Source organism: Sesamum indicum, linkage group LG9 (assembly GCF_026168435.1).
Source record: "Sesamum indicum cultivar Baizhima isolate 11 linkage group LG9, ASM2616843v1, whole genome shotgun sequence".
Lineage (NCBI taxonomy): Eukaryota > Viridiplantae > Streptophyta > Magnoliopsida > Lamiales > Pedaliaceae > Sesamum > Sesamum indicum.
Genome location: NC_142665.1, coordinates 1,182,634 through 1,209,007, shown reverse-complemented (window position 1 = coordinate 1,209,007; position 26,374 = coordinate 1,182,634). Strand labels below are relative to the sequence as shown.

The 26,374-nt window shown below is 35.9% G+C and overlaps 4 protein-coding genes across 4 annotated transcripts; 2 read left to right on the top strand and 2 right to left on the bottom strand.

Moving 5' to 3' along the window:
• The first annotated feature begins 391 nt into the window (after positions 1-391).
• LOC105170002 (Tetratricopeptide repeat (TPR)-like superfamily protein) lies at positions 392-4,888 on the top strand. Its single transcript, XM_011090573.3, has one exon. It carries the CDS (start codon positions 654-656, stop codon positions 3,273-3,275), a length of 2,622 nt encoding a protein of 873 aa, XP_011088875.1. The 5' UTR covers positions 392-653; the 3' UTR covers positions 3,276-4,888.
• Positions 4,889-5,074: 186 nt separating this feature from the next.
• LOC105170003 (subtilisin-like serine-protease S) lies at positions 5,075-10,186 on the bottom strand. The gene is made up of 11 exons (XM_011090574.3): positions 9,719-10,186; positions 9,421-9,512; positions 9,153-9,250; positions 8,563-8,715; positions 8,349-8,460; positions 7,687-8,224; positions 7,510-7,604; positions 6,688-6,927; positions 6,457-6,571; positions 6,097-6,301; positions 5,075-6,012 (listed from the first exon to the last, which is right to left on the bottom strand). Exons 1-11 carry the CDS (start codon positions 9,797-9,799, stop codon positions 5,465-5,467), a joined length of 2,277 nt encoding a protein of 758 aa, XP_011088876.2. The 5' UTR covers positions 9,800-10,186; the 3' UTR covers positions 5,075-5,464.
• Positions 10,187-10,929: 743 nt separating this feature from the next.
• SKD1 (AAA-type ATPase family protein) lies at positions 10,930-16,576 on the bottom strand. Its single transcript, XM_011090575.3, has 8 exons — positions 15,887-16,576; positions 14,893-14,998; positions 13,507-13,705; positions 12,671-12,739; positions 12,526-12,600; positions 12,333-12,431; positions 12,029-12,184; positions 10,930-11,307 (listed from the first exon to the last, which is right to left on the bottom strand). The coding sequence occupies exons 1-8, from the start codon at positions 16,350-16,352 to the stop codon at positions 11,182-11,184; spliced, it is 1,296 nt and encodes a 431-aa protein (XP_011088877.1). The 5' UTR covers positions 16,353-16,576; the 3' UTR covers positions 10,930-11,181.
• A 1,936-nt stretch (positions 16,577-18,512) lies between these two features.
• Positions 18,513-21,602, top strand: LOC105170005 (S-adenosyl-L-methionine-dependent methyltransferases superfamily protein). Its single transcript, XM_011090576.3, has 5 exons — positions 18,513-18,885; positions 19,026-19,132; positions 20,064-20,562; positions 21,105-21,223; positions 21,307-21,602. Exons 1-5 carry the CDS (start codon positions 18,619-18,621, stop codon positions 21,503-21,505), a joined length of 1,191 nt encoding a protein of 396 aa, XP_011088878.1. The 5' UTR covers positions 18,513-18,618; the 3' UTR covers positions 21,506-21,602.
• The last annotated feature ends 4,772 nt before the right edge of the window (positions 21,603-26,374 follow it).

Genomic DNA, 26,374 nt, shown 5'->3' with positions numbered 1-26,374 from the left:
TAATAAATATTAACTAATTAGGTAGTGATAGTTGTCGGGTGATTGGTATAGTTTTTATTTAAATTCAAATCCATTTTGATCAGAATTCATAAAGTGTTTGTGTTATAATCATATACTAAGTATGTTAATTTTTTATTTTATTTACAAAAATAAAAGGTATTAAAATAAATAACCTATTGAAATTTAGAATTAACATGTGAATTCAAGAAGAATGATTGGCAAAAAATATATATATTTTTAATTAATTAAATTTATTAATTTTTTCACATACATTTAAATTTAATTCATCCTAATAATTATAATAATTTTTTTATTTTATTTAATAGAATAAATATAATAAAATTTAATTAAGCAGGTTCAGTTGGCTTCAACGACTAATTAAATGAGAAGCAAACGATGGCAGAAAAGGGATGCCCCCCCCATCCCCCCCACCCCCAAATACTTGAAGCTATTGCTGTTGGCACCAAAATCTGAATTTCAGGACTCCTCGGCTTACAGCAACATGAACACTGTTAAGACTTGCTCCTACATAATCCAAGAAACCAATGTTCCCATGAAGTTTCGTGTTAATTGCTGTGCTGGTTTCTCTTATTTCTAGTTATATTAATTTTCCTTTTTGGGAATTGATTTATGTTAAATTCCCTGGAATTACTATGATTCTTCCAAGACCACCTTTAAGAAATTCCTTCAAGTCTCTGTCCAACTTTTGCAAACCATTTCAAGCGTTTCATTTCTATCACTCCTCTGCGATTGCACTTGATTCCGGGACCTGCGATGACCCTGTTGATTTCTCACGTTTTCAGGGGACGCACAACCCGTTTGACAAATGTCTGCAGAGGGATATTTCTTATTACAACCACTTGCTTTTTGAGTACTCACGTGATGGTCTGAACAAAGAAGCAGTAAAAATTTATGCACTAATTAATAGTGTGGGTGTTTTAGTGGATGGGTGCACCCTTTCTTGTATATTAAAGGTTTCCGCAAGCTTGAAACATGATGTTTTCGGTAAACAAATACATTGCCAGTGCGTTAAAAATGGTTTCTTCGAGGATGTTAGTGTCGGAACGTCACTTGTGGATATGTATGTTAAGAATGAAAATTTGGATGATGGAAAGAGAGTGTTTGAGGAGATCAGAGAGAAGAATGTAGTGACTTGGACTTCGTTACTGACTGGTTATGCACACAAGGGGATGATTCAAAATGTCGTAGAAACTTTTTGCTTGATGAAGTTTGAGGGAGTTCAACCAAACCCTTTCACATTTGCAACTGTTATTGGAGCTTTTGCAGATGAAGGTGAAATGCGGGGTGGAGCTCAAGTGCACGGTGTGGTTATCAAGAGTGGTTTCGATTCAACCAGAGTTGTGGGAAACTCTTTGGTTAGTCTGTATTCAAAATCTGGTATGATCAGGGAAGCTAGAGATGTGTTTGATGGTATAGAGTTTAGGGATGGAGTTTCTTGGAATGGGATAATAGCAGGTCTTATTATAAACGGGCTGGAGTTGGATGCTCTTCAGATGTTTTATAGGATGAGGCTTGCAGGTGTCAAATATACAGAAACAACTTTTTCCACTGTTGTTAAGTTATGTACTAGCCTTAAAGAACTGGGTTTTGCCAGACAGATCCACTCTCAGGTTGTGAAGAGTGGGTTTGTATGTTTTGATAACATCAGAACAGCTCTTATAGCGTGCTACATGAAAGGCTCTGAGATGGATGATGCAATCAAGATGTTCTCGGTTGTGGATATAGCTCAGACTGTTGTGTCATGGACAGCAGTCATTAGTGGATGTTTGCAGAATGGTAGAGCATTAGAAGCGATAGATATGTTTCTCCAAATGCGAAGAGAAAACGTTAGACCTAATCACTACACTTATTCGACAATACTTGCAGCCCTTCCAACTATTTCTTTGTTTCAAGTGCATGCAGAAATTATCAAAACCAATTATGAAAACTCATCTTCAGTAGGGACAGCATTGCTTGACGCATATATCAAGATAGGAAAAGGCACTGATGCTGCAAAAGTTTTCAAACAAATAGAAGAGAAGGATGTTGTTGTTTGGTCTGCCATGTTAGTTGGATACGCCCAAGACAAGGATACAGAAGGAGCCGTAAAATTTTTTGGTCAGTTAGCCAAGGAAGGTGTCAAGCCAAATGAGTTTACTTTCTCTAGTATACTCAATGCATGTGCCACACCCTCTGCAGCTGTAGAGCAAGGGAAACAGTTTCATGCAAGTTCAATCAAATTTGGTTATAGTAATGCTCTTATGGTAAGCAGTGCCCTTGTAACCTTGTATGCAAAAAAAGGCGATATTCAGAGTGCAAATGAAGTCTTCAAGAGGCAGCAGGAAAGAGACTTGGTCTCTTGGAACTCAATGATCTCAGGTTACGCACAACATGGTTATGGGGAAAAGGCACTACAGGTATTTAAGGAAATGCAGGAGAGAAACTTGGAAATGGATGAAATCACATTTATAGGTGTCATTTCTGCCTGTAATCATGCAGGACTGGTGAGTGAAGGTGAAGTATATTTTGACATGATGGTGAACAATCTTCATATTTCTCCCACAATGGAGATCTATTCATGCATGGTTGATCTGTACAGCAGAGCTGGGATGCTAGATAAAGCTATGGCTCTTATTGATGGGATGCCCTTTCCTGCTGGGGCAACTGTTTGGCGTACTCTCTTGGCTGCATGCCGGGTTCATCGAAATTTAGAGCTTGGAAAACTTGCAGCTGAAAAACTCATTTCATGTCAACCACAGGACTCATCCGCGTATGTCTTGTTAGCTAATCTATATGCTGCATCTGGACACTGGCGAGATAGGGCGAAAGTGAGAAAACTGATGGATGAGAGAAAGGTTAAGAAAGAAACAGGATATAGCTGGATTGAGGTGAAGAATAAGACATACTCTTTTATGGCTGGTGATGTTTCACATCCTTTATCTGATCGCATTTATATGAAACTAGGAGAAATAAGTATTCGTTTGAGGGATGCAGGATATCAGCCGGATACAAATTATGTACTCCATGATATTGAAGAGGAACAAAAAGAAGCCATCCTTTCTCGGCATAGTGAGAGGCTGGCTATTGCCTTTGGATTAATAGCAATACCTCATGGTATTCCGATACGAATCATAAAGAATCTTCGAGTTTGTGGTGATTGCCACACTGTGATTAAGCTAATAACAAAAATAGAAGGGAGAGAAATTGTTGTCAGGGATTCAAATCGATTCCATCACTTTAGTGAAGGCTTATGCTCTTGTGGGGATTACTGGTGACATTAAGTGAATTGCAAAGCTTCTGAATTTGAGGTTGTTACAAGAACTTCATAAACAAGAGCATCTTGTTACTATGGATCAGGAGTAATAATGATGGAAAAACTTGTTTATTTCTGATCCCTAGGGCATTCATGAGAATTCCCATTGATTGTACAAGTTCATATGGGAGCTTATCCTATCTGGTGCATTATATTACCATACAAAAGGAAGAATTGCAATATACATCCCATAACTTATCCCATTTGTGATTTTGGTCCCATTGTTTTACGACTCAACATATTTAGTCCAATAAGTCCAAAAAAATTGCAATTTACGTCCCGTTACCCATTCCCATTAAATTGTTAACAGAAGGAGCGCGTGCAACGCATGTGCATTGCTCCTTTCGTTAACAATTTAACGGAATTGGGTAATGTGACGTAAATCGCAATTCTTTTGGACTTGCGAGACTAAATATGTTGAGTCGTAAAACAATAGGACAAAAATCAAAAAAGGGGCAAGTGATGGGACGTAAATTGCAAGTTTCCCCCATACAAACCACAACACTTTTGGAAATACCATTGTCATGTGGTTTCCACTCATATAAAAGCATTCTGGTGGTTGATCTAATGACAGTATAGACATTCATATTTCTGTTACAAGAAGGTATTCCTAGCCAAAGAAGATATGGGTTGATGAACGCTTTGGGTGTCTTCCAAACGGAAAGCCAGAAAGGTTGCCAAGTCACTTGCCTCTTCGAGGACAAGATTCCGTGAAGCTGATGGCAGGAAGTTTTGTGGCCCATCCCTAAGAGGCCTTTTAAATAGAATGGAAGTTTGTGGCTGTGCAAGAACTTTCAGGCAGCCTGTCAAATATTGAATATACATATGTATATGTATATATATGAGCAACCTTCAAAAACTGGAGTGCAAGAGCTTTGAAAAATAAGCTCTTCACTGCAGCTTACTTCTTGATTTAAACTTGATACTTAATGCATTCATCCCTAAGGAGCAAACTGAGTGTGGGATGTGTGAGAAGAATAACATGACTGGTCTGAGAGGAATTGTTCAGGTATTACAGACATATATTTGGCATTCTTCATGCAGAATAACTATGGGAAGAACAGATTTCCTATTTTCTTGTTGCTGCTGGTGATGTGTAAATGACTGGTATGCTTCTTATACAGCAGAACTGCTCATTTTTCTACATGGTCAGATACTACACATGATTCCTATCTGAATATGGGGAATTAGGTTAGGGACACTGGTCTCAGTACGCCCCTCCATTTTGCTTGAGATTACGAGTTCAAGCCAAAGCAACCTTGCATTTCTTTCACTAATTGGCTCTGATGGCAAACAGTCTGCACTAAGGAGCTTCGTGAAGACCTGGCGGCTTTAAATCCCACACTTTTTGATCCTTGACAGGTTCATTGGTTATCCATAGTTGTGTAGTTTTCGCAAAAAAATGATTAGACCACTGCCGAAGAAGTATAACTACATGATCCAACCAAGCTGTAGTTCTTCAATTGTATATCCACCCGCAGTTGTGCATGTTAACAGAATTATTAACACTAATTAATTCCATAAACAGTGAATGTCATGTTGCTGTTATGCATAACAATTTCTTCGTTTGATTCATTTAGTTCCATTTTTCTAACGAAGTCCGCCATTATTAATTGATCCGTCCCACTTATAGACATTATCACTATTATAATCCACCATATAGATGTACATACTTTCACTTCAACCCCGAGGATCTGAATGAAATTTCTGTATTTTGCTTGTTTTATGAGCTACTTATGGATTAAGTAAAACGTGATGAGCGTCATTTTCTCACTGCCTTTTGTTTAGCATACGCTTGCTACTTTAACTAAGTTGACTGAAATGAATAAAAAAGCAAATGAGCATCAAACAATAACAAAACAAAGACACTTAAGATTTTGTATGACATTTTGGTTCATACTATGTTCTGAAGACTGCATTTGATGCATATGAGCTAGTTATTGAATTATAAATACATTTGTAGAAAAGATGATTCACCTGTTGGAAAAATCACATGTGTCAGAGTGGCAGCCCGCGCATGCAGTGGTGTTCAGTATTGTATGAGCTATGATTCATGCCGTACTCATTTGTTTCTTATAACTACAATTTGGTGAAAAGAAAGTGGCATCACTGTCCCAAGCTAAGTGACTTGCAATTCACTAAGTACACCTCCTAAACAGAAAGTATGTTAAGGCCAATGGGACTCCTTACAACGTGGATTCCGTCAGTCCATGTCAAAGCCCCAAAGACAAACTCTCCGTTACTGGCCTTATAAGGGGTAAAACCTATTACAAAAGACATCTTATCCCCATTTTTTTCAAATCTGAGCTCATTAGGTGTGATTGAGACATTTACACCAGCTGGATGGTCTACTTCAGCCTTATAAACAGCAGGTCCTTCACCATAATATGTAACTGTTCTATGCACTGATATGCTTCCTCTCAAGTTGGAGACTCCAATTGACGGATAGTTAAAATCATACGATGATTTAGGGTTCTTCCTGCAATACATGACCTCACCAGTGAGGTTTTTCAGCTGAGCAGGGGTTGCACCAGTGCTGCAGAGGAAATCAATAATGTCGCTAGTGTCAAAATCATAAACTAATCCAGGATCAATTGCTGCCGCTGGATTGATATGTCCAGATCCATAATCAAACGGTGAGGTCTGAGTGCCATTCGGATGTCTTCTAATGAAATTTTTAGTGTTGTCATGAATTGTTGCTGTGCCAAAAAGACAAGAATATACGTAAACAATTAGGCAATCTATAAGTTCCCACTCGAGGCCTTTTAGTAGTTGAAAGATACCTGTTGTCATTATTGCAGATTTGATGGCTGCAGGGCTCCATGAAGGATGAGATGATTTTACAATGGCAGCAATTGCAGAAACATGTGGACATGACATGGAAGTGCCAGAGACTATGTTGTAGTCAATTGATCTTCCAGCAGTGTTGTCAGTAGACAATGGAGACCATGCTGCTAGAACATTCACACCTGGTGCTGTTATATCCGGCTGAGATAAAAAAGTAATAATGTCAGATTTAGATTGTAATAAATATTTGTTAATGAGATAAGAGAATAAGTGCTATTCTCCTATAACTTGTGCCGTTCAAATGCATTTCGAGGCGTCAAATTGCAAAATCACTTCAGGATTCAAGTCAGACGTACTTTAATCACATCAGGACTGATGATGTTAGGACCCATTGATGAGAACATTGCCATTTGTGGTGCTGGTTTAGTGGCCAAAATTGCCTTTGTCTGGGATATTCTAGCCACTGGGTTCCTAAAACAACCAAACAAGTATAGGTAATAATTAACACTGGAATCATAATATTATTTCTGTAGTTAATATTTGTCACATTGCCTGTGCCTTGTGACTATGCGTGAAATTCCACTTACTTTTGTGAAGCCATATATGCTTGAAGCTCTTCTGCTTCTTCAAGACTAATTAGTGCACCTGGTAGTACAAACTGAATGGCAACATCTGTGGCAAGTGGATCAACAAGTATTATACCTACACCACCACCTTGTTTTATGGAAGTAGCCTTTTCTTTACGGTTATCAAGAATTGCCTCGAGTGTGCAGACAACGATCTTCCCCTTAATCAAAGCAGGATCTAAGGTATTGCTCTTACAGAAGCTAAGAGACCAAAAAGAACAAAGTCAGATGAAATAGAGAAAAATGGTAGTTCAAGCTAGGCAAGAATCATAAGTAAGCTTGATCATCGTGTTGTTTGTCTGGTCTGGGTCATTCTTGAGCCATTTCTGGTACTTTTCCAGGTTCAAAAGATATGATAATATGAACATGATTTTATTTGGTTTGCCAAAGAATCTCCTAGAAAAGAAAGCCTTCTCGGATTAGAAAAATTTTAGGTGGCACATGCTGGCCAGAAAGTGTCAAGGACATAAGGGCGCAAAGTACCTCTCCTATTGTACTTTATATGATATTAAATTAACTTTTGTGATTTAGCATATGATTTGAAACAACTATAAGCAAATGGAATATGGAGATCAACTGGTGAAATAATTGTTTGAGGCTGTGCTTGGTTGATGAATTCAAAGCTAAAGCATTTGAAATCTATAATAAGAAATTAAGATTGTTTTGACTAATCTCATGCTGCTGGGTTTTGAATCCTCAAGTTCCCATTTTGAACTCTTTTATGAGTCACCATGTAATATTTTAGAGAATAGTCTAGAATGATTTTACAAATGCAGAAAATACCTAGCATTTCTTGAGGGAATTCCAGGGGCTGCAGCAGCACTCCCAGTCACTAAACCGTAGAAGCTCTTCATCTCGGTTGGATTTACACTAAAACCCTACAACATTACAAACTCTAAGTGATCAGAAGCAAGAAGATTTTGTATGGGGTCATCTATTTAGGTAGTTTCAAATAGTTACCTGGATGACTTGTGAATTTCCTAGGTATATTTTAGTTTGAATGTCACGATCCATGGTGCTTGCTGCCACAGTAAGGATCCAAGGAGCAACATTGCTTGCAGTTTTGGGGAGAAAGCTGTTCCCAGCTGATGCAGAAACAACCACTCCTTTCTGAAATGCGTGGAAACTTCCAATGGAAATTGCATCACTGAAGTAGATTGGTTGGGGTGGATCTGGTCCAAGAGACATTGATATAACGTCTACACCATCATTGATTGCATCATCTATAGCGGAGAGAATGTCTGCATCACTGCAGAGGTTGAACCAACAAGCCTTGTAGATTGCAAGTCTAGCTCCCGGTGCACCTCCTCTTGCGGTGCCTCTCCCTATTCCGTACAAGCTGACATTGGCAACCACTGAACCAGCAATAGTGGACGAGGTATGGGTCCCGTGCCCATCACTGTCTCTAGCTGATACGAAAAATGTATGGTTGAAAGATTCAAGAGGGCCATAATCTGCTATAAAACCTCCATAGTAAAACCTAGCTCCCACAATCTTTCTGCAAAATGGAATCAATTGGTATCATCAACTTTAGTAGAAGTAAACTTTGATCACAGGGTCATATATGTTCATGTATCATGTTGATGACTACTGCATAAAGTTAATTATTTCATTGCAATGACCTGTTGCAATTTGACAATGTGAAGTTCTCCCCAGTTGTGCATTCACCTTTGAATTTAGCTGGCACAGGACCTAGCCCATAATCACTGAAGCTCTTGGATTCAGGCCAAACTCCTGAAAGGAAGATGGTTGGTGGGATTGTCTTTCGTAGTTAGTCAATTATACAGAGTAAAACAAGTGGAAGGTTCAAAGAATACATAGCTAGAATACTTTTACCTGAGTCAATAACCCCAATGACAACGTTGGATGTTGAGTTTCTTGATTGTTGATGATACTGTTCCAAGTTGTTTATGCCCAAAAACTCCCATGAATGTGTTGTATGGATGTGACTTGTCTTGCTCTCGAATACAGACACAACTTTATTACTCTCTGCAGTCAAAGAAAAACAATTAGTTGGCGTCTTTTTCGTGTTCATTTTTTTGTGGAAGCAAAACCTAAATAACGCAGATTTTATAATCTGTGTACTGCAACTTGTTGATGTGAAATTACACATGCTCGCAATCCTACAACATGAAACATCTAAACGTTGAGTGCACTTGTGGCGAGAATGTTATAAAACATTGCATGAAGTTGCTGTCTTAATAGTGACAATTGACCACAGTTCTTGTGATTTAATCAAGTCTCTATTGTGTGCAGCTTCATCTCTAATTTCTTACAAAAATACCTGGTATACAGATTTCGACTGTGAGCTGAAATTTACCCTAATTATGTTCCATGTAAAGTACTTTTAGCAGCAATTCTAAGAGACAGCCTTGCATTCGTTACAGCTGAGCATGTTTACGAAACACATTCTTAATCAGGCCAACCTGCAAGTTGGTTTGCTTGACCCGATGTTAGCATTGCAGAGAAGCCTCTGAAAGTTTTCGTGTAATGATTTACTGCTGCATCTTGTGCTCCCTGATAGCTGAAAGAATAAATCAACAGCATTGAGTTCCTTTGTCAGGCATAAGGTATTAACTCTCTCAGACATATAAGAAGGTTTGTTGCATCAGTATCAATGTTTGCTCACAGGTACTTGGAAACTTGAAGAACCTCAAAAACGGCTACTTTAGAAACTGATGATAAAATGCTTACCTTCCCATTACCGAGGTAAGCATCTCATGGTTTGCTGCAATTACTGATTCTGAGTCCTGGAAGGAGTGATCCCCCATGTAAACTATGTAATGCTGCAAGATTTGAAAAAATATGAAGATTAACCAGCTGAACCATAAGCCTATACATATACCACAGATTAGTTGCTCGTTCTGATATGCTGGTCTAATCAGCTGATGGCCAGAAGTATTGGTTTAAACTAGCTCATCAGTTGTACAGCTACTTAGTATACGAATGCTTGATGCAGGGAAGATAAACAATGACTTTTTGCACTTGTTACCTTTCTATTATTAGAGGTAGTTCCATTTGCGAATGCAAATCCAAACAAGAAGATTAATGCAAAAAGTTTCACTAACTTCATGGTGCTACAATAGTTAAGTGTATTTGAGAAAGAATCTGTATCAAGAACTGCATATGGTGATCAGTTCTGTGGGACATTTATACACCATCATACTAAGTTTTTTATGCTTAATATAGCTATCAGCCGGCTGGGACGTAAATTTTGCCCAAGTACAAACGCATCATTCAGATTACACAGAAGGGACTACGCATCCTTTTGAGATTTGACTGTTTCTGAATGATACTCTCGAGCCGGCTTCTGTTTGTATCCTTAGTGTAACTCCTATCGGTTTGGAGTATAGATTCTCCAGATATTCTTAGAATAAAATTCAAAAAGACCATTACTGAAGCGATTTTAAAGTATAAGAATGAATCTGATTTAGTCTTTGTCATTAAAATATCAGCAAAAACTTGGTAGACATGGAACTCTGCTGTTAGTTTTCTGACAGAAAAACATAAAAGTACCCAAGTGCTGAAAATTGTCAACTGATAGATAGTTATGTGAAGACCAGTGAAATTATGAAAGCAATTTGAGTGAATTTTTGCACAAAGTTCTACGACAAATTCAATTAGAACTTTTCTATAAAGTATTGCTGTGGTTTCGAATTATTGCGTTGGCGGAAAAATAATGGTTGAAGATTAATAAATGACCAATTCTTCTGTGACCAGTATTTCAGAAACCGAACAAATTAATGCTGCAATGCCATTTTAAAGAATATTTCTGTTGCTGCATCTTTATATATTTGTCAGGTTATGTCCCCAAAACAGTAAGGAATGGGGAAAGAAGAATTGTTGGAGGAGAAGTACACACCGTCTTCCAGCTGAAGTGGAATTTCATCTTTAAATTCTGCTCACCAAGTCAGAATTTTTATCCCATCATTAAGTTCACAACAATACGAGAGTTGGGAACCTTGATCTCTAGCCAAATATAATCAATGATTTTCTTGACAATTCTAACTCGTTCTGGAATGTTATTGAATTGATGTTCATGCGGTGCCTCTCTGGTCGTTAGTTGAGACCATACCGAGCAAACCCCATGCCTGGTGTTTTTACATCACATTGAATCTTTTACGTGTGGATATGGGATGGTAGAAGTACCAACATGAAAACCAGTTTCAAGAGCCCTTCATTTGTAAAAACAAGACAAAACAATTGTTATGGAACGAAGCCTTCATATAGTTCCAATGCAACACCATATTGACAATGTTTCTTGCAGCAGTTTAATATTTGTAAACAACAATAAGTACATGCGATTTGGGAAGTGTCAGCTCATTTTCCTGCCAAATCCTGGAGGAAAACATAAAATCATCCAACCTTCCCGCTTGAAGAGGCTAATGTTTGAGTAGATAATATACAAACGAGAGCAACTGCATGAGTCGTAGCAGCCTAAGAACTTGAAGCTCTTCAACCTTCCTCTCCGAATTCCTTTGTAAATCTCTCATGCACATCAAGATCAGCTTTGCTGACTGTTGGTCTTTGTCTTGCAAGCACTTTATCAAAGTCTGTTTTTGATATAGGAGGTGGAATGATCTACAGGGGGACCCCAATCATTAGTAAATTGCACTTAGTTGCCAATGATAAACTACAGTAGGGATGAAATTTAAGACGTATTATTATTTCTAAAAAGAGAAAAAGGTTAACTTATTGTTCTAGCTGTAGCAGAACTACTAGTAAATTTCTATTTATACCATTACAAGGCAGGGAAGATACAATCTCTTGGCGCCATTTCATTGAACTTCTATCTTTATGGTTCCCAAAACAAGCATACTAGTTCCATGTAAAGTGAAAGTTAGAAACCATTGTTAATTTTTGTTCACATTCCCTTGTAGGTGAATATCATGTCATGAGGACAACATATCATCCATAACATAGCTATCCTCCAATCTTAAGCTTGATAATTATCAATTCTGTAAGATGGTAACCGATGCCATAAATGCCCAATTTGATCGCATCATATTATATTTTCACATAGAAGGGGCAATCTTTTCTTACTTTTATCCTCATCTATCACTACCTACTTCTCTCATCGAAATTGAACTCCACAAGGGCTGGACCTCCAGCAACACTTAAGCTAAACTCTAATTGCACAAAGTTCCACGTTCAGAATCCATATTACCAGGTTACAGACAACATATACATGTACAATCTTACATTGGATAAGCATACACACACCAACATATATACAATCACAAATATACTATATAAACATATATATATATATATATATGTATACATATAGGAAGTTCAATACCTTTGCAGCGAGTCCCTCTGCAGCAAGTTCCTGCATGGTTGTCTGGATGGCACCTGGTTGCTTGGGTCCACAGGGCATCCACATACCATTAGAAGTCTTGATGAAGAACATGGCATCTTGTGTTTTTCGTACAGGCTCAAATAAGACATCTTTCACCTATTATGTCATCCAAAAAGGCAATTCTTTATGCGATGAAAAAGTTGTATGCACGTATTGATTGGTACAGAAACACGTTCAGTGATGAGTGTACGAAGAATATATTTAAAATAAACATTAATCAGAGAGTAATCAGCCGCGCACATACACAAACAGAAATATCGGAACCCGAAAAGCCTTCGGTTTTACGAGCAAGGACTTCAAAGTCACTTTCAGTCAAATTATGTGGAGTATCTCCTAAATGCACCTGCATATAACAGAGTAAGACACCACAAGGGACCCACATTAATTTTCAATTACGAATTTTGAACTGCAGACAAGATGAAAGAGTAGTTCAATACCTTAAACATGTGCTGCCGAGCCTTCACATCTGGAAGAGGGATGTAAATGCGCTTGTCAAATCGCCGCCTGATAGCCTATAGAAGAATATATGTTTAGCAAAACAGTATTCTGGCACAAATCATTTACTAGGAAGTAAATGTTTACCTGATCAAGAGAATAAGGAGTATTTGTGGCAGCAAGCACAAGAACTTTATCATCAGTGTGGCCCACCCCCTAATAATTGATATTAAACACCGAGGAAAATGGTAAGTAAAACAATAATTATCTGTGTCCAAACTCCAAAGAATATGATGATGAACCCAATCACCATGGAGAAAAACAGAGGGTTGACTAATTGAGGGTAAAAACTCAAAACTCCTCCATATAAATGGTACCTCCACAATTTCAAGATGAATAAAAATAAAACAATTGTTCAGCTACATTCATGTGCATTTATCGAGTATTTCGGTCTAAAATCATCTAAAATTAATATTTTAAATTTAACGTTAAATATCACAAAACCACTTTTGTCCTCAAGCGAACTGCATGACAAGTGACTGATCTTCCTAAAGGAAAGGCTGGGCAGATCATCCAAGTTGAAGTGCAAGAAGTTTTTTGACAGAGCAAACCAGTAAAAAGACAGGGGAATAATAAAAGATGGACGGTATAAGGACTAATTGTACAGGTGCCTACTATTTGTTGAAATAAACCCGTAACAATCACAAGCACTAGAGGATATTCAATTTAAAGAGCAAACAACTACAAAGATCTCTCATGTAACTCAGTGAAAAAGTTTATATATATAAAGAAATGCAGAGATGCTTCCAATTAGAGTGGTAAAACAAATTGACTTCCACATGTAGAAATTCATCAACCCCTCTGAGAAGCCAACAAATGGAGAGCGGACTGGCATAAAAGAGATGCTATTCATGTATCTGCTTACAGTGTCAGAAAATAAATTTTAAGGAATGGTTTCAGTCATTTCTACTCATTAGAATTACCTGCATCTGAACCAGCAATTCTGTTTTAATTCGTCTGGAAGCTTCACTTTCATTTCCTTCTCCACGAGTTCCACAGAGGGAATCTATTTCATCAATAAAAATGATGGAAGGAGAACTTTCACGTGCCATTTGGAAGAGGTTAGAGACTAGCTTTTCACTTTCACCCATCCATTTTGAAACCAAGTCTGAAGAAGACACACTGAAAGAGAATAGTAGTTGGCACTTGCCAACTTCATGGGCTGAGCACTTGATCATTATAAATTCGGAACAAAAAATAGCATATGGATGGAAAACGCACAGCCTCAAATAGACAAACACATATAACAGACTTGTTAAGCAACAGTATGTGCTTCATAACTAATTATCTATGAACTAAAAGCAGAAAGCAACAAGAAAACAGAAACCCTTTTCACTTAACATAGAATATGATATTCTCAGTTTCGATGCTTTAGGAACCGCACATTATTGATGACAGAAGCAGGCATTCAACATCTCCGCGGAGTTTCAAATATTTACCAATTAATAGAGCAATATCTTCACTTCTGATCCCATCAGCACATTTACAGCTACAAAATAAAATCCCAAGAATCTACAAGAATCAGGTGGGCTTTCTCCGCAAACAGGCTCAACATTTCAATAACCAATCTTAATCCTTCATGACATGCAAGCCATGGTGCATTGTTCATGAGAGTCACTGACAAATTGGGGTAAGGCCACCACCACAATCCACATGTTGGGAAGCTACATATCACACCCCTAACCACACTTCAAAATATCATAAGCAAGTCCTCGTATCAATACAAGTTCACAACAATATTACAACTTTGTGAAAATCCGAAGTTCACAACGCCGAAATATCAACTCAGTAACTTAGCTCCATGTGATATTCCTAATTTTCTCAATGCAGATGATTCTTACGACATAAAGACCATGGCTAAACATGAGGAACTACACTCCCTTGAGTCGATATAACACCCAGTTGGAAACCCCAAAACAAAGGTTGTCAGCAATAAGTTAAGGTAATCCCCTTTGGGCACAAAATTTAAAACATCCTCCCAATTTCCCTCCCAAGACTAAAATCCTGGTTATGCCATTTCACATTTCAAATCCTGATTCCAATAATAAAACTTCCATCTCAATACTCATTAAATTGACTATCAATTTATCATAAATGCAAGAAAGAGAAGAACAGAAAAGAATTGATGCCACAGTGACTGCATTGGACGAGCTATCATATTCTTAAACAGTGAAAAAAACACCAACACCAACATGCAGCAATTCGATTTGAATGAGCTGCATATACAGCACAAGGCTCCCTTGATAGGGAAAGAAATTAACAAGCAGCAAGTAAAAATAAATATGCGCAACACAGGATAGATAAGGTACCTGAAAAACGTTGAGTCCGCTTCAGTGGCAACAGCCTTGGCTAGGTATGACTTCCCTGTTCCAGGTGGACCATACAACAGAAAAGCCCTCCATGGTCTCCTCTTGCCTAAAAGAACATGAGATAACAATTCATACAAAAAAAAAGTTTGCTTGATGTCTTCTATGTAAGTTGTCCACTAGCCACGTTAAGACCATCTGTTCTATTCCATATAAACTTTTAAGGAGATAGCACATATAATCGTATTGCACACCTTCTAGTCAAGCTGACTGGTACAACTAATAGGGAACTGTATGCACTTACATAAGCTGCAACAATCAGCTTGTATCAACTAAAAGGAAATAAGTATTGGCATTGATATCTGTCAACTCTGCATGATGTATGACCTCAAGAAACAAGACAAAAATCTCTTCATAGAGATATAGCATAACTCATCATCTAGATTATTTGCATGTTTTTATAATGCCTTTGTCCATCTTGTCAACTAAAAGAAATACGTTTGATATTTGATACTTGTCAACTTCGCATGAAGTATAATCTCAAGAACATGGCAATAAGAAATGACTTGGGACGTAGACATCTAACAACTATTAGCTTAATTTTGGTTGTCACGCAACTTGGCTACACAAGATGAAAGTGAATTATAATTACACACCACAAAAAAATAAATGGCAATGGTTTCAAAATGACAATCATATGCTTAGTTCTAAATCCTGCAAGCATCATCGACTCATCTCTAGTGGACTACTTTGAGGAATTTTCTTAAGAAGAAGAAAATGCATCAACCAATTAAATAAAGTCCAGCTTGCTATGGGAAAGAAAAGGAAAAAAAAGGACATCTTTCAACCAAGCAAGAGAAATGAAAGGCATCACAAAGCAATCAACAAATTCAACATTGAATTTCTTCCATATATGCCTATACCAAAACACAAGCACAATCGATGTAGCTTAATTCAAAATCTACACGCCAGAAAAGGAAAAGAAATTAAATTATACCAGTAAAGAACTGCGGGAACTTCACAGGAAGAATCACGGCTTCCTGCAGCGCCTGCTTCGCGCTCTCCAATCCCGCAACATCATTCCACTTAACATTGGGCTTCTCCCTAATAATCGCAGAATTCAAACCGGCACGAAGCTTATCCTTGTCCCCATCCTCCCCATCGTTTCCATCCTTGGGTTTGGTCTTGGGCCGGGTCGCCACAGCAGCATCCCCATTAGACGCGGGTCCAGACCCACCCTCATCGAGCACGGCCCGGATCTCCTCAGCCCGCCGCAGGTACTCCGTGAACTTCTGCGTGATGGCTTCCTTTATTTTAGGGTTCTTTTCGTACTTGAGATGGGTCTTGAAATACTCCAAGGCGTTCATATACAGCGGAAAGGCTCTCGCGTAGTTTCCCGCATTGTCTTCCGCCACTGCCTGCCGTACATACTCGATCGCTTGCTCCTTGAAATTGCTATACATCCTCTCCGATCATAAATTTAGACTCAATTACCGCAAAATAAATTGCGAATAAATTCTTGATTTGAGCTCGTCTTTCTGTAAATTCCTCGGAGCCGTCGATCGGAAAAACAAAGAATGGAAATTTTGGGGCTTGATATTTTGGGATTTAAGATTAAATTTGTGTGTAGACTTGGGTTTTGGGAAAGGGCTGCGGAAAGTACACGCTCGAAGAATGGGGATGCCAATTGTTGACCTTAGTCGCGTTTTAGAGGACGCGCTTCTGGCTCTGCATTCAAACAAATACTTAATAAAACTAGGGCGTGCCTAAATTTGTTTTTTTCTTTTTAAATAAAGTAACGACTTCTCCTATTTTTATAAATTTATTAGATTAGCCTTATTTTTATAATTTTTTAATGATATTAAAATAATAGAATCCATAATATACCCCGTGTATAAATAAGTAATACATAAATTTACATTATATGTATCATTCATTCGTAACTCAATCTACGAAATATAGAAGTATTATTGTTGACATTAAGCCGCATTTTGTCAATGATGGAGTCTGTTTGGTACCTAAATGGGCACCCAAATCGGACCAAACTATTTGTTAGGCTATCGTTCCCTCTTATGGTGTAAGACATCGATTTTCCAATAAAATCAATTTTTTATATTATAAACGATCCTACTCGACATGGATGAAAGGATTCCCTTGACAGGGACATGAAGACAGGTTTGATGGAATAAAACGACCACCCTTGATTCATACCACTAAACCACTTACTTCTTAACCTTGCTTTTCATTTAATTAATCTTCCCCTAATCCTATAAAGGCCAGAGAGTGCTTCTTACAGAAAGAATGTGCTTCCACGGCCGGAGAAAGAAGGTTCATAGATCACCAATCGAAGGATCAGTCCTAAAAATAAAGCAAGAAAGTTATAAAAGAAGCCCTAGCAACTTAATCTTGAGTTTTGTCCAATATGAATGTAATATTTAGTTAGGTCATCCAAAAACAGAGCTGATCCTACTTTCTTTAGCCACCCACCAGTAATGAATCGCCCAAATCTCCTTTCATCCATTCGTTCCTCTTCTTTCTGCATAAAAGGAAGCGTTTAAAGCAAGGCTGGTCTATGGTATACGGGGGAGATCCAGCTTCCATCTTTTTATATTAAAGTTGTTGCACCAATGAATGTCTTTGAAGGACGAGTAAGCCGAAACCTATACCTCTAATTAGATTAGGCTGATGAAATAGCAAAGCTGGGGGTAAATGACAACTGAAGAGCAGACCATACAAGTAATGTAATATACCTGTCGTTGGTGAATACAAAAAACAACCAATTGAGACTTATCGCATGGAAGACAGAAAGGATTGGATTCAGGAGATTCTAAGTCGTGCTAATTGACGTGCTATTGCATTAGAATTTCAAATAAATATTTGTGTTTAGTAAATGCTACTCTCAGTGCACTATACAAGTTAACTTGTTTTAATACTAGTTGTTGTAACACGTTTATTCACACGTGTATATAATAAATAATTTTTTATATTTTAAAATATATTATAAATAAGATAAAATATATAAAATCAGTACATTACATTAATAAAAAGAAAGAAAGAAAATAATTTATCGATTAATGTAAATTTTAAAAAATTGAATAAGATAATTATTTTATTATGAAGGATATTTTTTACTTTATAAAAAATTGGTACGCTGGTGTCCATTAACCATCGTTTGTGAGTATGAAGAGTCTTTCCTTTTTATATTTAATTTAGATAATTAAAAAAATATAAAAATAAGACAAATCTAAAAAGTTCATAAAAATAGGGATTGCCTATTTTTTTTTTAAAAAAAAAATTACGTAATGACATGTCCTGTTTTTATAATTTCTTAAAATTTGTCTTGTTTTATAATTTTTTTAATAATATTAAAATTTAGAGAGAAAATATATCAAGTATATAAATAATTTATACATATTCTATTTTTGACATCTTATTATTGGTTCTTTAAAATTGTATTTTAGTTATTAGTTAAAAATGTTAAAACATAACCGACCCGTATTACGGCTTTAAAAATAAAATATACTTCGTTGCGCTGGGTGTATATATAGTTATGTTTTTATTTTATTTAATAAAATTAAACACTTTATAAATAAAATCGAAAAAAGCCTTTTGCTCTTAAAATTTCCATTTTTTTATCAAGAAGAGACAATAATAAGCAGCAGCAAAAAGGCCGTCCGGAGGCGCGGTGTTACTTCTTCTCTACAGAGCTTTGGTGGCGGCTGTCTGGAAATGGGAAAGCACGGGAAGAAGCAGAGCCGCAACCACCGCAGAGGGAAGCGAACTTCATACACTCTTGAGAACAGTGATGAAGAAAGAATTAATGAGTACCCGTTAAGCCCACCAGCTTCTTCTGCTCGAAGAGTTGCTCTTTCCGACTCTGATCAAGAATCCCAAGAAGAAGAAGAAGAAGAAAACCAAGAACGAGAAACCGTCGGAATTAATGCTTTTGATAGTGGTGTGCCTTCAAAATTCGCTCTTTATCAACAATCTGTGCAGGTGGGAGGAGACCCTTTTTGCTAGCGTTTTTGTGTTGTGGCTGGGATTTGCAATATGTTTTTCTTGATGTTCTTTTATTGTAATGAATCTTGCATTGAATGGAGCTGAGTGCGTTGTATATGTTTTACATGAATTTGCAGTCTCCTAAAGGGGATATAAGCTATCTGCAGAAATTCTTTTTGATGTATGTTGGGGGAAGGGCACCCCTCCATCTCCAAGAGGACTTTTGTGGCACTGCTCTTTTGAGGTACATGAACGCTACCGCTGTCGATTTCTCCTCGCGTATTGGTGATTCCAATTTATTTTATGTGTGTGTACTTGATATTTTGTTCTCTGCTTCTGTATGATGCTGAGAATTTTCATGAGGTGATCCCAAGAACACAAATAGAATCAATTATTTGTCGGTTTGCACTTATATCAATGCTAAGCTTCCTATTGGATTAATATTGGCTTTTTTCAAGCATGGTTCTTTCAGTGGTGTTACTTGAACTTAGTCTAATCATTAAAGAGGAGTTTTGTCTTGTTGATTTAAAGGTTTGCTTGGTCTTTAGATGTTGGAAAGTAGCTTGTTAATGAAAGACCTAAAGAATGCATGAATTTTCTCACTTTTGCATATTACCATTTGAGTCACCTGTGATACAATTTTTACACTGTATCATCATTATTGCCGTAATGTCCGAAAAGGAAGCGCTGATGTATGTTGGAATAATATGTTGATATGGGTGTTAACTTGAAGAATTGCTAGTTTGGTTAACAGACAACTAATTCATATAGTTTAATGGCACCAAGATAGGTTCCCTTTCAACTAGCAACGATGACTAACCTGTTACTGAGGAAGCGGTTGGGATTGCCTCTTTCGGTTAGAGCATACTAAAGTAATTTCTTGATCAGTCTCTGGTTTAATGTTGCATGATGACTTTGGAGTAGTACTATCGAGGCGCGAGATTTAACTGGAGCAATTTGATCGTTTAGAACACACAACTAGAAACTAACATTTGGAGTTAATTAAAATTATTATTGGATTCATCTGTAATATTTTAGTTCTTAATTTACCAAGTTATTGTAACTTGTCTTGATTCCATCAATAATGTCTCACCTCGTAATTAATTCATTATTTTGACTTCTGAATGTAATATTATGCTAAGGATGTAATCCTTCTCATCTTATGCCTTCGGCAGTGTGGAGTGGCTCCATGGTGATGCTAGACGAACTGCCGTAGGCTTAGATTTGGATGTTGAGGCACTAAACTGGTGTATGGAGAACAATGTCAACAGAATAGGCGCGGATGTCTACTCGAGGATATCCCTGTTTCATGGAAATGTCTTGCAACCTTTTGAATCGAAATTGGTTAACTTTAATCCAGATGAGAGTATGCGGAACATGACGTTGAAAAATAATGAGGGTGATTCAATGACTGGTACGAATTCATCTCCAGGAAGCCCAAAGACAGTTCAGAACACTAAATCCTTGAAGGACATTCAATTGCCTGCGAGAGATATTGTGTGCGCCTTTAACTATAGCTGCTGCTGTCTGCATAACCGTAAAGAGTTGGTTTTGTACTTCAAGCATGCATTAAATGATCTTAGCAGGCAAGGTGGTATATTCGTGATGGATTTATATGGGGGCACATCTTCGGAGGGCGTGTTGAGGCTACAGAGGAGATTTCCTAATTTTACGGTATGCTATTCCTTACCTTCAATGTTTGCCTCAATGCTATACTTACTATTTGCCATTCAGAGAGAATGTCTCAGTTCCCTAGTATTTGTGAGAAAATGAACTGTTTATTTGTTGTTCTCTTTCCTCGTGTTTCTGTGAAATCTGATATCAAATTTATCATCAATATGTAGAGTAAACTGCTAAGTATATTTCTTTTGGTTGTTGTGAAATAATGCATATCTTGTTATTACATTGTCTCTTTGCATCTTTGCGGTCATTATGTATCTCTACCTATAATGGAATGTGAATTCTTACATTTAGTTATCAGATTTAATTCATTTTTTATGCTGCGAAGTTATCAAATGATGTCAATGGGGTCGAAAGTTGATATTCTAGCAGTTTAGCACTTTCATATACTAGTTCTTACTGCATTTGACCCTCTTGGAACAAATTGTTCCTTACACCAAGTCGTTACTAGTGGGTCCTTACTTTCATCAATTCCGTAATCTCTATATGATTTATATACATTTCTATAACATGCCTTAATATCAAGTCCTTTTCAGTATGTTTGGGAGCAAGCTGAATTTGACATCATTCAGAGGAAAACAAGAATTAGTCTCCATTTCAATCTCCATAAGCAGCACAGAAAGCTTCGACATGCATTTAGCTACAGCTGGAGACTGTAAGCTCAGTTCCATGCCCATTTGATATAATTTTTCCCAAATCTCTATATCTTTTTGTTAATTGTGCTTTCTCTTGTGCCAGCTGGTCTTTGCCTGAAGTTAAGGACTGTTTGGAAGAGGCTGGTTTCCGCTCTGTCCATTTCTGGATTCGCAGTATGCCGGACTGTGAACAAATTAGGTGCACGGATGGATTATCTGTCGGACGAGACGTGAAGTATGAAGAGGCCACCAGCTTCCAGCAGCAGGATTCTTGGAATGCATACATTGTAGGTGTTGCATAGTCAGTAATCAACGCCTTTCATGTACTTATTCGGAGTCATTAGCAGATGGGAAAAGACATGCACATAATTTTGGTAATTCAAGTTCTCCATTTACTCTTGTGTGCCCTTGACTAGTGTTTTTCTTGAACTTATTGAAAAACAACTCATGGATCCTGAGCGAACATTGGTTTTTAAGCTTCGTAAAATTAAAGGAAAATATAGCTGAAACTGGAACAACTGAAGTTCATTTCCGTGTGGATTCAAGAAGAACCAGCCGATTTACCTTAGTTACGTCAGAATTTATAGGGGGCATACTGATATTTAGATCACATATTCACCTTATTTAAGTTCGTTCAGTTTTCTTGGACAGAAGCTGCTGACATGGGCCACAACTATGTCACGTATAAAACCCAAGACTGTCCAAATCTGAATTCCTGAGATTAATAGCATGCCAGACTATATAGGACTGAACAGGTGTAAGACCAGGGAATTGAATATTCGGAAACTACCAAGGCTCAGGCTCAAATGAACACAAGCTACAGTAGGACTTAGCAGAGCTCAAGCTTGAACCCGACCTTGGACTTCTGCATTAATATGACTTTGAGCTTGAGCTGCATATATTGGTCGAACACTCTTGTGAACCTCTCTGTTTTCTTAACACTAAAGCTGCCGACATTTAATTCTTATGCAAAGTAACGTCAAATTTAAGCACAAGCCCAACATTGCACAGGCTTGGCTCATACAGTCTGTTGAACTGAATATCCTTCTGTTTGTTGTCTGCAAAAGCATGTGGCCGTTCTTTTAGGGGTATCGATGTAATTTACCCTTGTTAAAATGCTACTATCTTGTTGTGTGGAAGTATTAGGAAATCTCGTAAATATGCTTCTCTAGTCAAAAAGAGTTTGTCGATAAGAATGTAATGGTATGAACTATTAAGTAGGCCATCGCAGCCATAAGCCTCCACCATCTTCCTCACTGAATCACTGTTGTTAATGGTGTGATTATTCTTAGTGCTAGGAACCTAGAACCGAAAATTGAAATTAGGATTGTGGTGGTGGAATTTGGTTGACTTGAGAAAAGCTTTGATCTGACCCCATAAATATTCATGCATTGTCAAAAAATTAAATCGAAACTATTATGTGGTTAAATCTAATGGTTAGGTTCGACTCGGTTTGGTTCAACTTATCTAGTGATTGGATTGACAGGATAATAAACTTGATGTTTTCTTTCAAAATATATACTATAAGTACTCAATATATTATGTACATATATATAATAATGCAAAGATTGTAATTATTGAACCCATCATCCGCCTAAAAATATCGAAATTGCACACCTTTAAATCGTCTCTATATATTAAAAACTTAAATCCCATAAATTACATACAGTTTGAATGAACAGATGATATCTTTAAAGCTTGTGGGCAACTTTTGTTTTGGGGAAATCATCAGAGTTGTAGTGAAGTACAGAACCAGTTTTGGCATGCAAGACATTAAGTTTATGAAGAGTGTGCAAAGTTCTAAGCCTAATTATGAGGCAGAAGTTTGTATGATGGTTTGAAAGTTGGTGGAGACACACTATGATTGCCTTAGCCGTTCTGGAAAGAACGTAAGGTAGCATGAGAATGCAGCTCTCAGTGCGCATGATGGATGGAAAGCTATTTTTTCCCATATTCAGTTTGACTGCAGAAATGCCAATATGGTGGTCAGAAAGGCATATTGTCTTGACTGCTGTGTTGATCTCAGTATTTTATGTTGTGGTATTTTTATACTTTTATGACAAGTGTGGTAGTCTCTGGCGATTAAAATCTTTGGTTTTTCACTTATTTTGAACCTCGTTGAGACGCAATGAGGGTGCATTGTGCATTATGAGCCGGTGAATGGGATAGTCGGTTTATAATGTTTGATTCACTGGAGATTGGATTTGTATCATGGTTTATCGATATGGTCGCATAATACCCATTTAATTTTTATGAAATAAGAATGATAATATTGGTACTTAAATTATGGCTTGTACAAGATTTTATTGTACGAGATTAATAATAATAATAATATATTGTGGTAATTAAATATTTAAAAAGATAGTGTTGAATGTGCATATTGTCATGATTATTCACTTACCTATTATCCAAAACAAATGATTGCCCTAATTCATTCGCGCACAAAACTGATTAAAACACCAAAATTATGTAATTTCGATTCCTTACGCTTTTAAAAAGGTCTCAGAAATTTGTGGGTTTCTTCATGCTCCACCATAAATTAAGACTTGATATCAAATCATTATTATTTTTAAAGCCAAAGTAATTAACTATTATTTTATTATTGTCATGATTATTCACGTTGTTTTGTGTGTATATATTAAATAATTTTTAACTCTTTAAAATATTATAAATAAAAATAAAATATGCAAATTAACACACCACATTAAAAAAAAAATTATTAATTAATATAAAATTTTAAAAATTGAATAAGTTAGTTATCTTATCAATTGAAAAATATTTTTGAGATCACAAAAAAAAAGTGCATAATAGATTTTTAATATAACGAAGGGTGGATTAGTACGACGGTTGTATAAGATTATAAAATAATTGATTATGAGACAATTCATTTTAGAGTAACGAGGTTTAGAAAATGTGATTACATCGCTGAAATTTATGATTGTTTAATGGCTCAATGGGTAATTATTAGAGGTACAATAACTATCATAGGATTGGAAATGAGGTTTAGCTCAATTGATGAAGTTGAGGCTTTATGATCTTAAAGGTCATCAGTTCATATTTTGCCATATGTGTGAAATGTTGTCTGCTGTATAATAGTTGGTGCGTGGGATGTTGTCTACTCTATTGCAAAAATTTATATGTGATTATCAATCAGATAATTACCAATTTATAATATTTAATCCAGTGCTAAATTTAATTTAATTTATAACTCACACCTTCTTTAAAAATTCTTCCTTTACACATGACACTCTTTCTAAAAAGAAAAGGTACATAAAATTTTAATTTTGCTCCTCATTTAAAGTTTCATATATATTTTTGTACTTGTAAAAGTATAAATATAATATATATATAGAGTGAGGTTAAAATCTTTATATTTTTCTCCTAATAGGTACAAAATAAATATATGAAAATATTAAATGAGGGGTAAAAATAAAAAATATATATAATTTTTTTTGGCTAATGTCAACATTTTTCATCAAAATCCAAACAGAAGGGGATTACGTGTAAGCAGTGAGTTTTCGCAGGAAGTTTAAGTATAATTTTAATTTTTTTTTAAAAAAAATATAATTTTATATTTTAAAAAAGAGTGTAAGTATAAGTAATTATTATTTTTTTATTAATTTAAGGAAAAGATAAAAAGAGGTGGCACAGCTCATGCCTCTTACATTGTAGAAATCGGTCCACACAGAAATGCTCACAATTAGCGTCCAGATAACACTTGGGACGAACATTAGTTTAATAGGAAAAAGGGGTTTAAGCTTCGTAATCAGCAATTTAATGACTTTTTAATAAAAGTATTAATTATATAAATATTTTAATAAACTGAACAATCATAAGATGATTATAAATAAATTATACTAAACTCGGAATAAATATTTACATATTTATTGGAATCAAACCCATGAAATCTAATTTATTTATAGATACTCAACTTTATCCATTAAACTAAATTATTAGTTGATTTCTATTTAAAAAGTATTAAAAGAAATCTAAATAACATGTCCTCCTACATACACATCACAGTTCTCTCTCTCTCTCTTTTTTTTTTAAAAAAAAAATCACTATGTACAAATTACAATTAATTACGTGCGTATTATGAACTCTATAACTTGGAAGAGTCAACTACTTTTATTTCATAATCACAATTAATTAGTGTAATAATTACGAGGAAACTAATAATGACAACTTGACTAAAATAATTACTCGATTTGAATTTTGGTTTATTTATTACTAGTCATTGTCACAAGTAGTCCTGACAAATTGTAATAAAAAAAGAATTATAGTGCGGAATAAAAAAAAAATTAAAAAAGAGGTAAGGTCATGTGATGGATAAGAAATAAAAAAGTCCGGGTAAAAGAAACATAAAATTAGGCGAGAAAGAAAATTAAATTGCAACTGTAAATTTATTAAAAATATAAAAATTTATGAAAAAAGAAAATATGAAGAAGTAAGGTAGGATAGAAACGTGGAGTTATGATGGGTTGCAAGAAAAATATATTGGCGAGATTACTAGAAAATATTGAAATTACTGTCTGACCTTTTTTTTTAATGAAAGAAATAAATTAAAGAGTAAATTTCAGTTTTTAAAAATTAGTACAATAATTTTTTTTATAATAGTATAGATAATAAAATTTTCATAACTATAAAATTAATTATTAATAATACAATTTTATATTTATGATATATCTTTCTTTATATGATGGATTAAAACAATATTTCTTGGTTCGAGTGCAGATCCAATTAAAACATTCTCCAATCTAAATAAATAGTAATTAAATGACGTTTAAAATTAAAACCATTGTAAAATAAAAATAAAAATAAATTCATAATAAATCAAATTAAAAAAATAAGATTTTTTTTTTTTGGTGAATTAACACATGAGGTAGATATCATAGTTTCAAAGTAGGAATTTAAATAAATTAGGTGGGTAGGAGGGGCCCGTTGCTGAGAATGAAGTAAAGCCACAGCCGTCCGTAATAAAAATAAATAAATATAAATAGTGGTAGATTGCATCCGGCCCACCCACCATCATTTTATAGCAACTTGCATATATGCACTATTTTATATTATTTATTTATTTTCTTCTTTTTAAAATCGCGGTTGTAGTTTGTGACGACTTCTATGCTACACTTAGTGTTAGTGGTGAATTTGGAATTATTATTTTTGCTTTT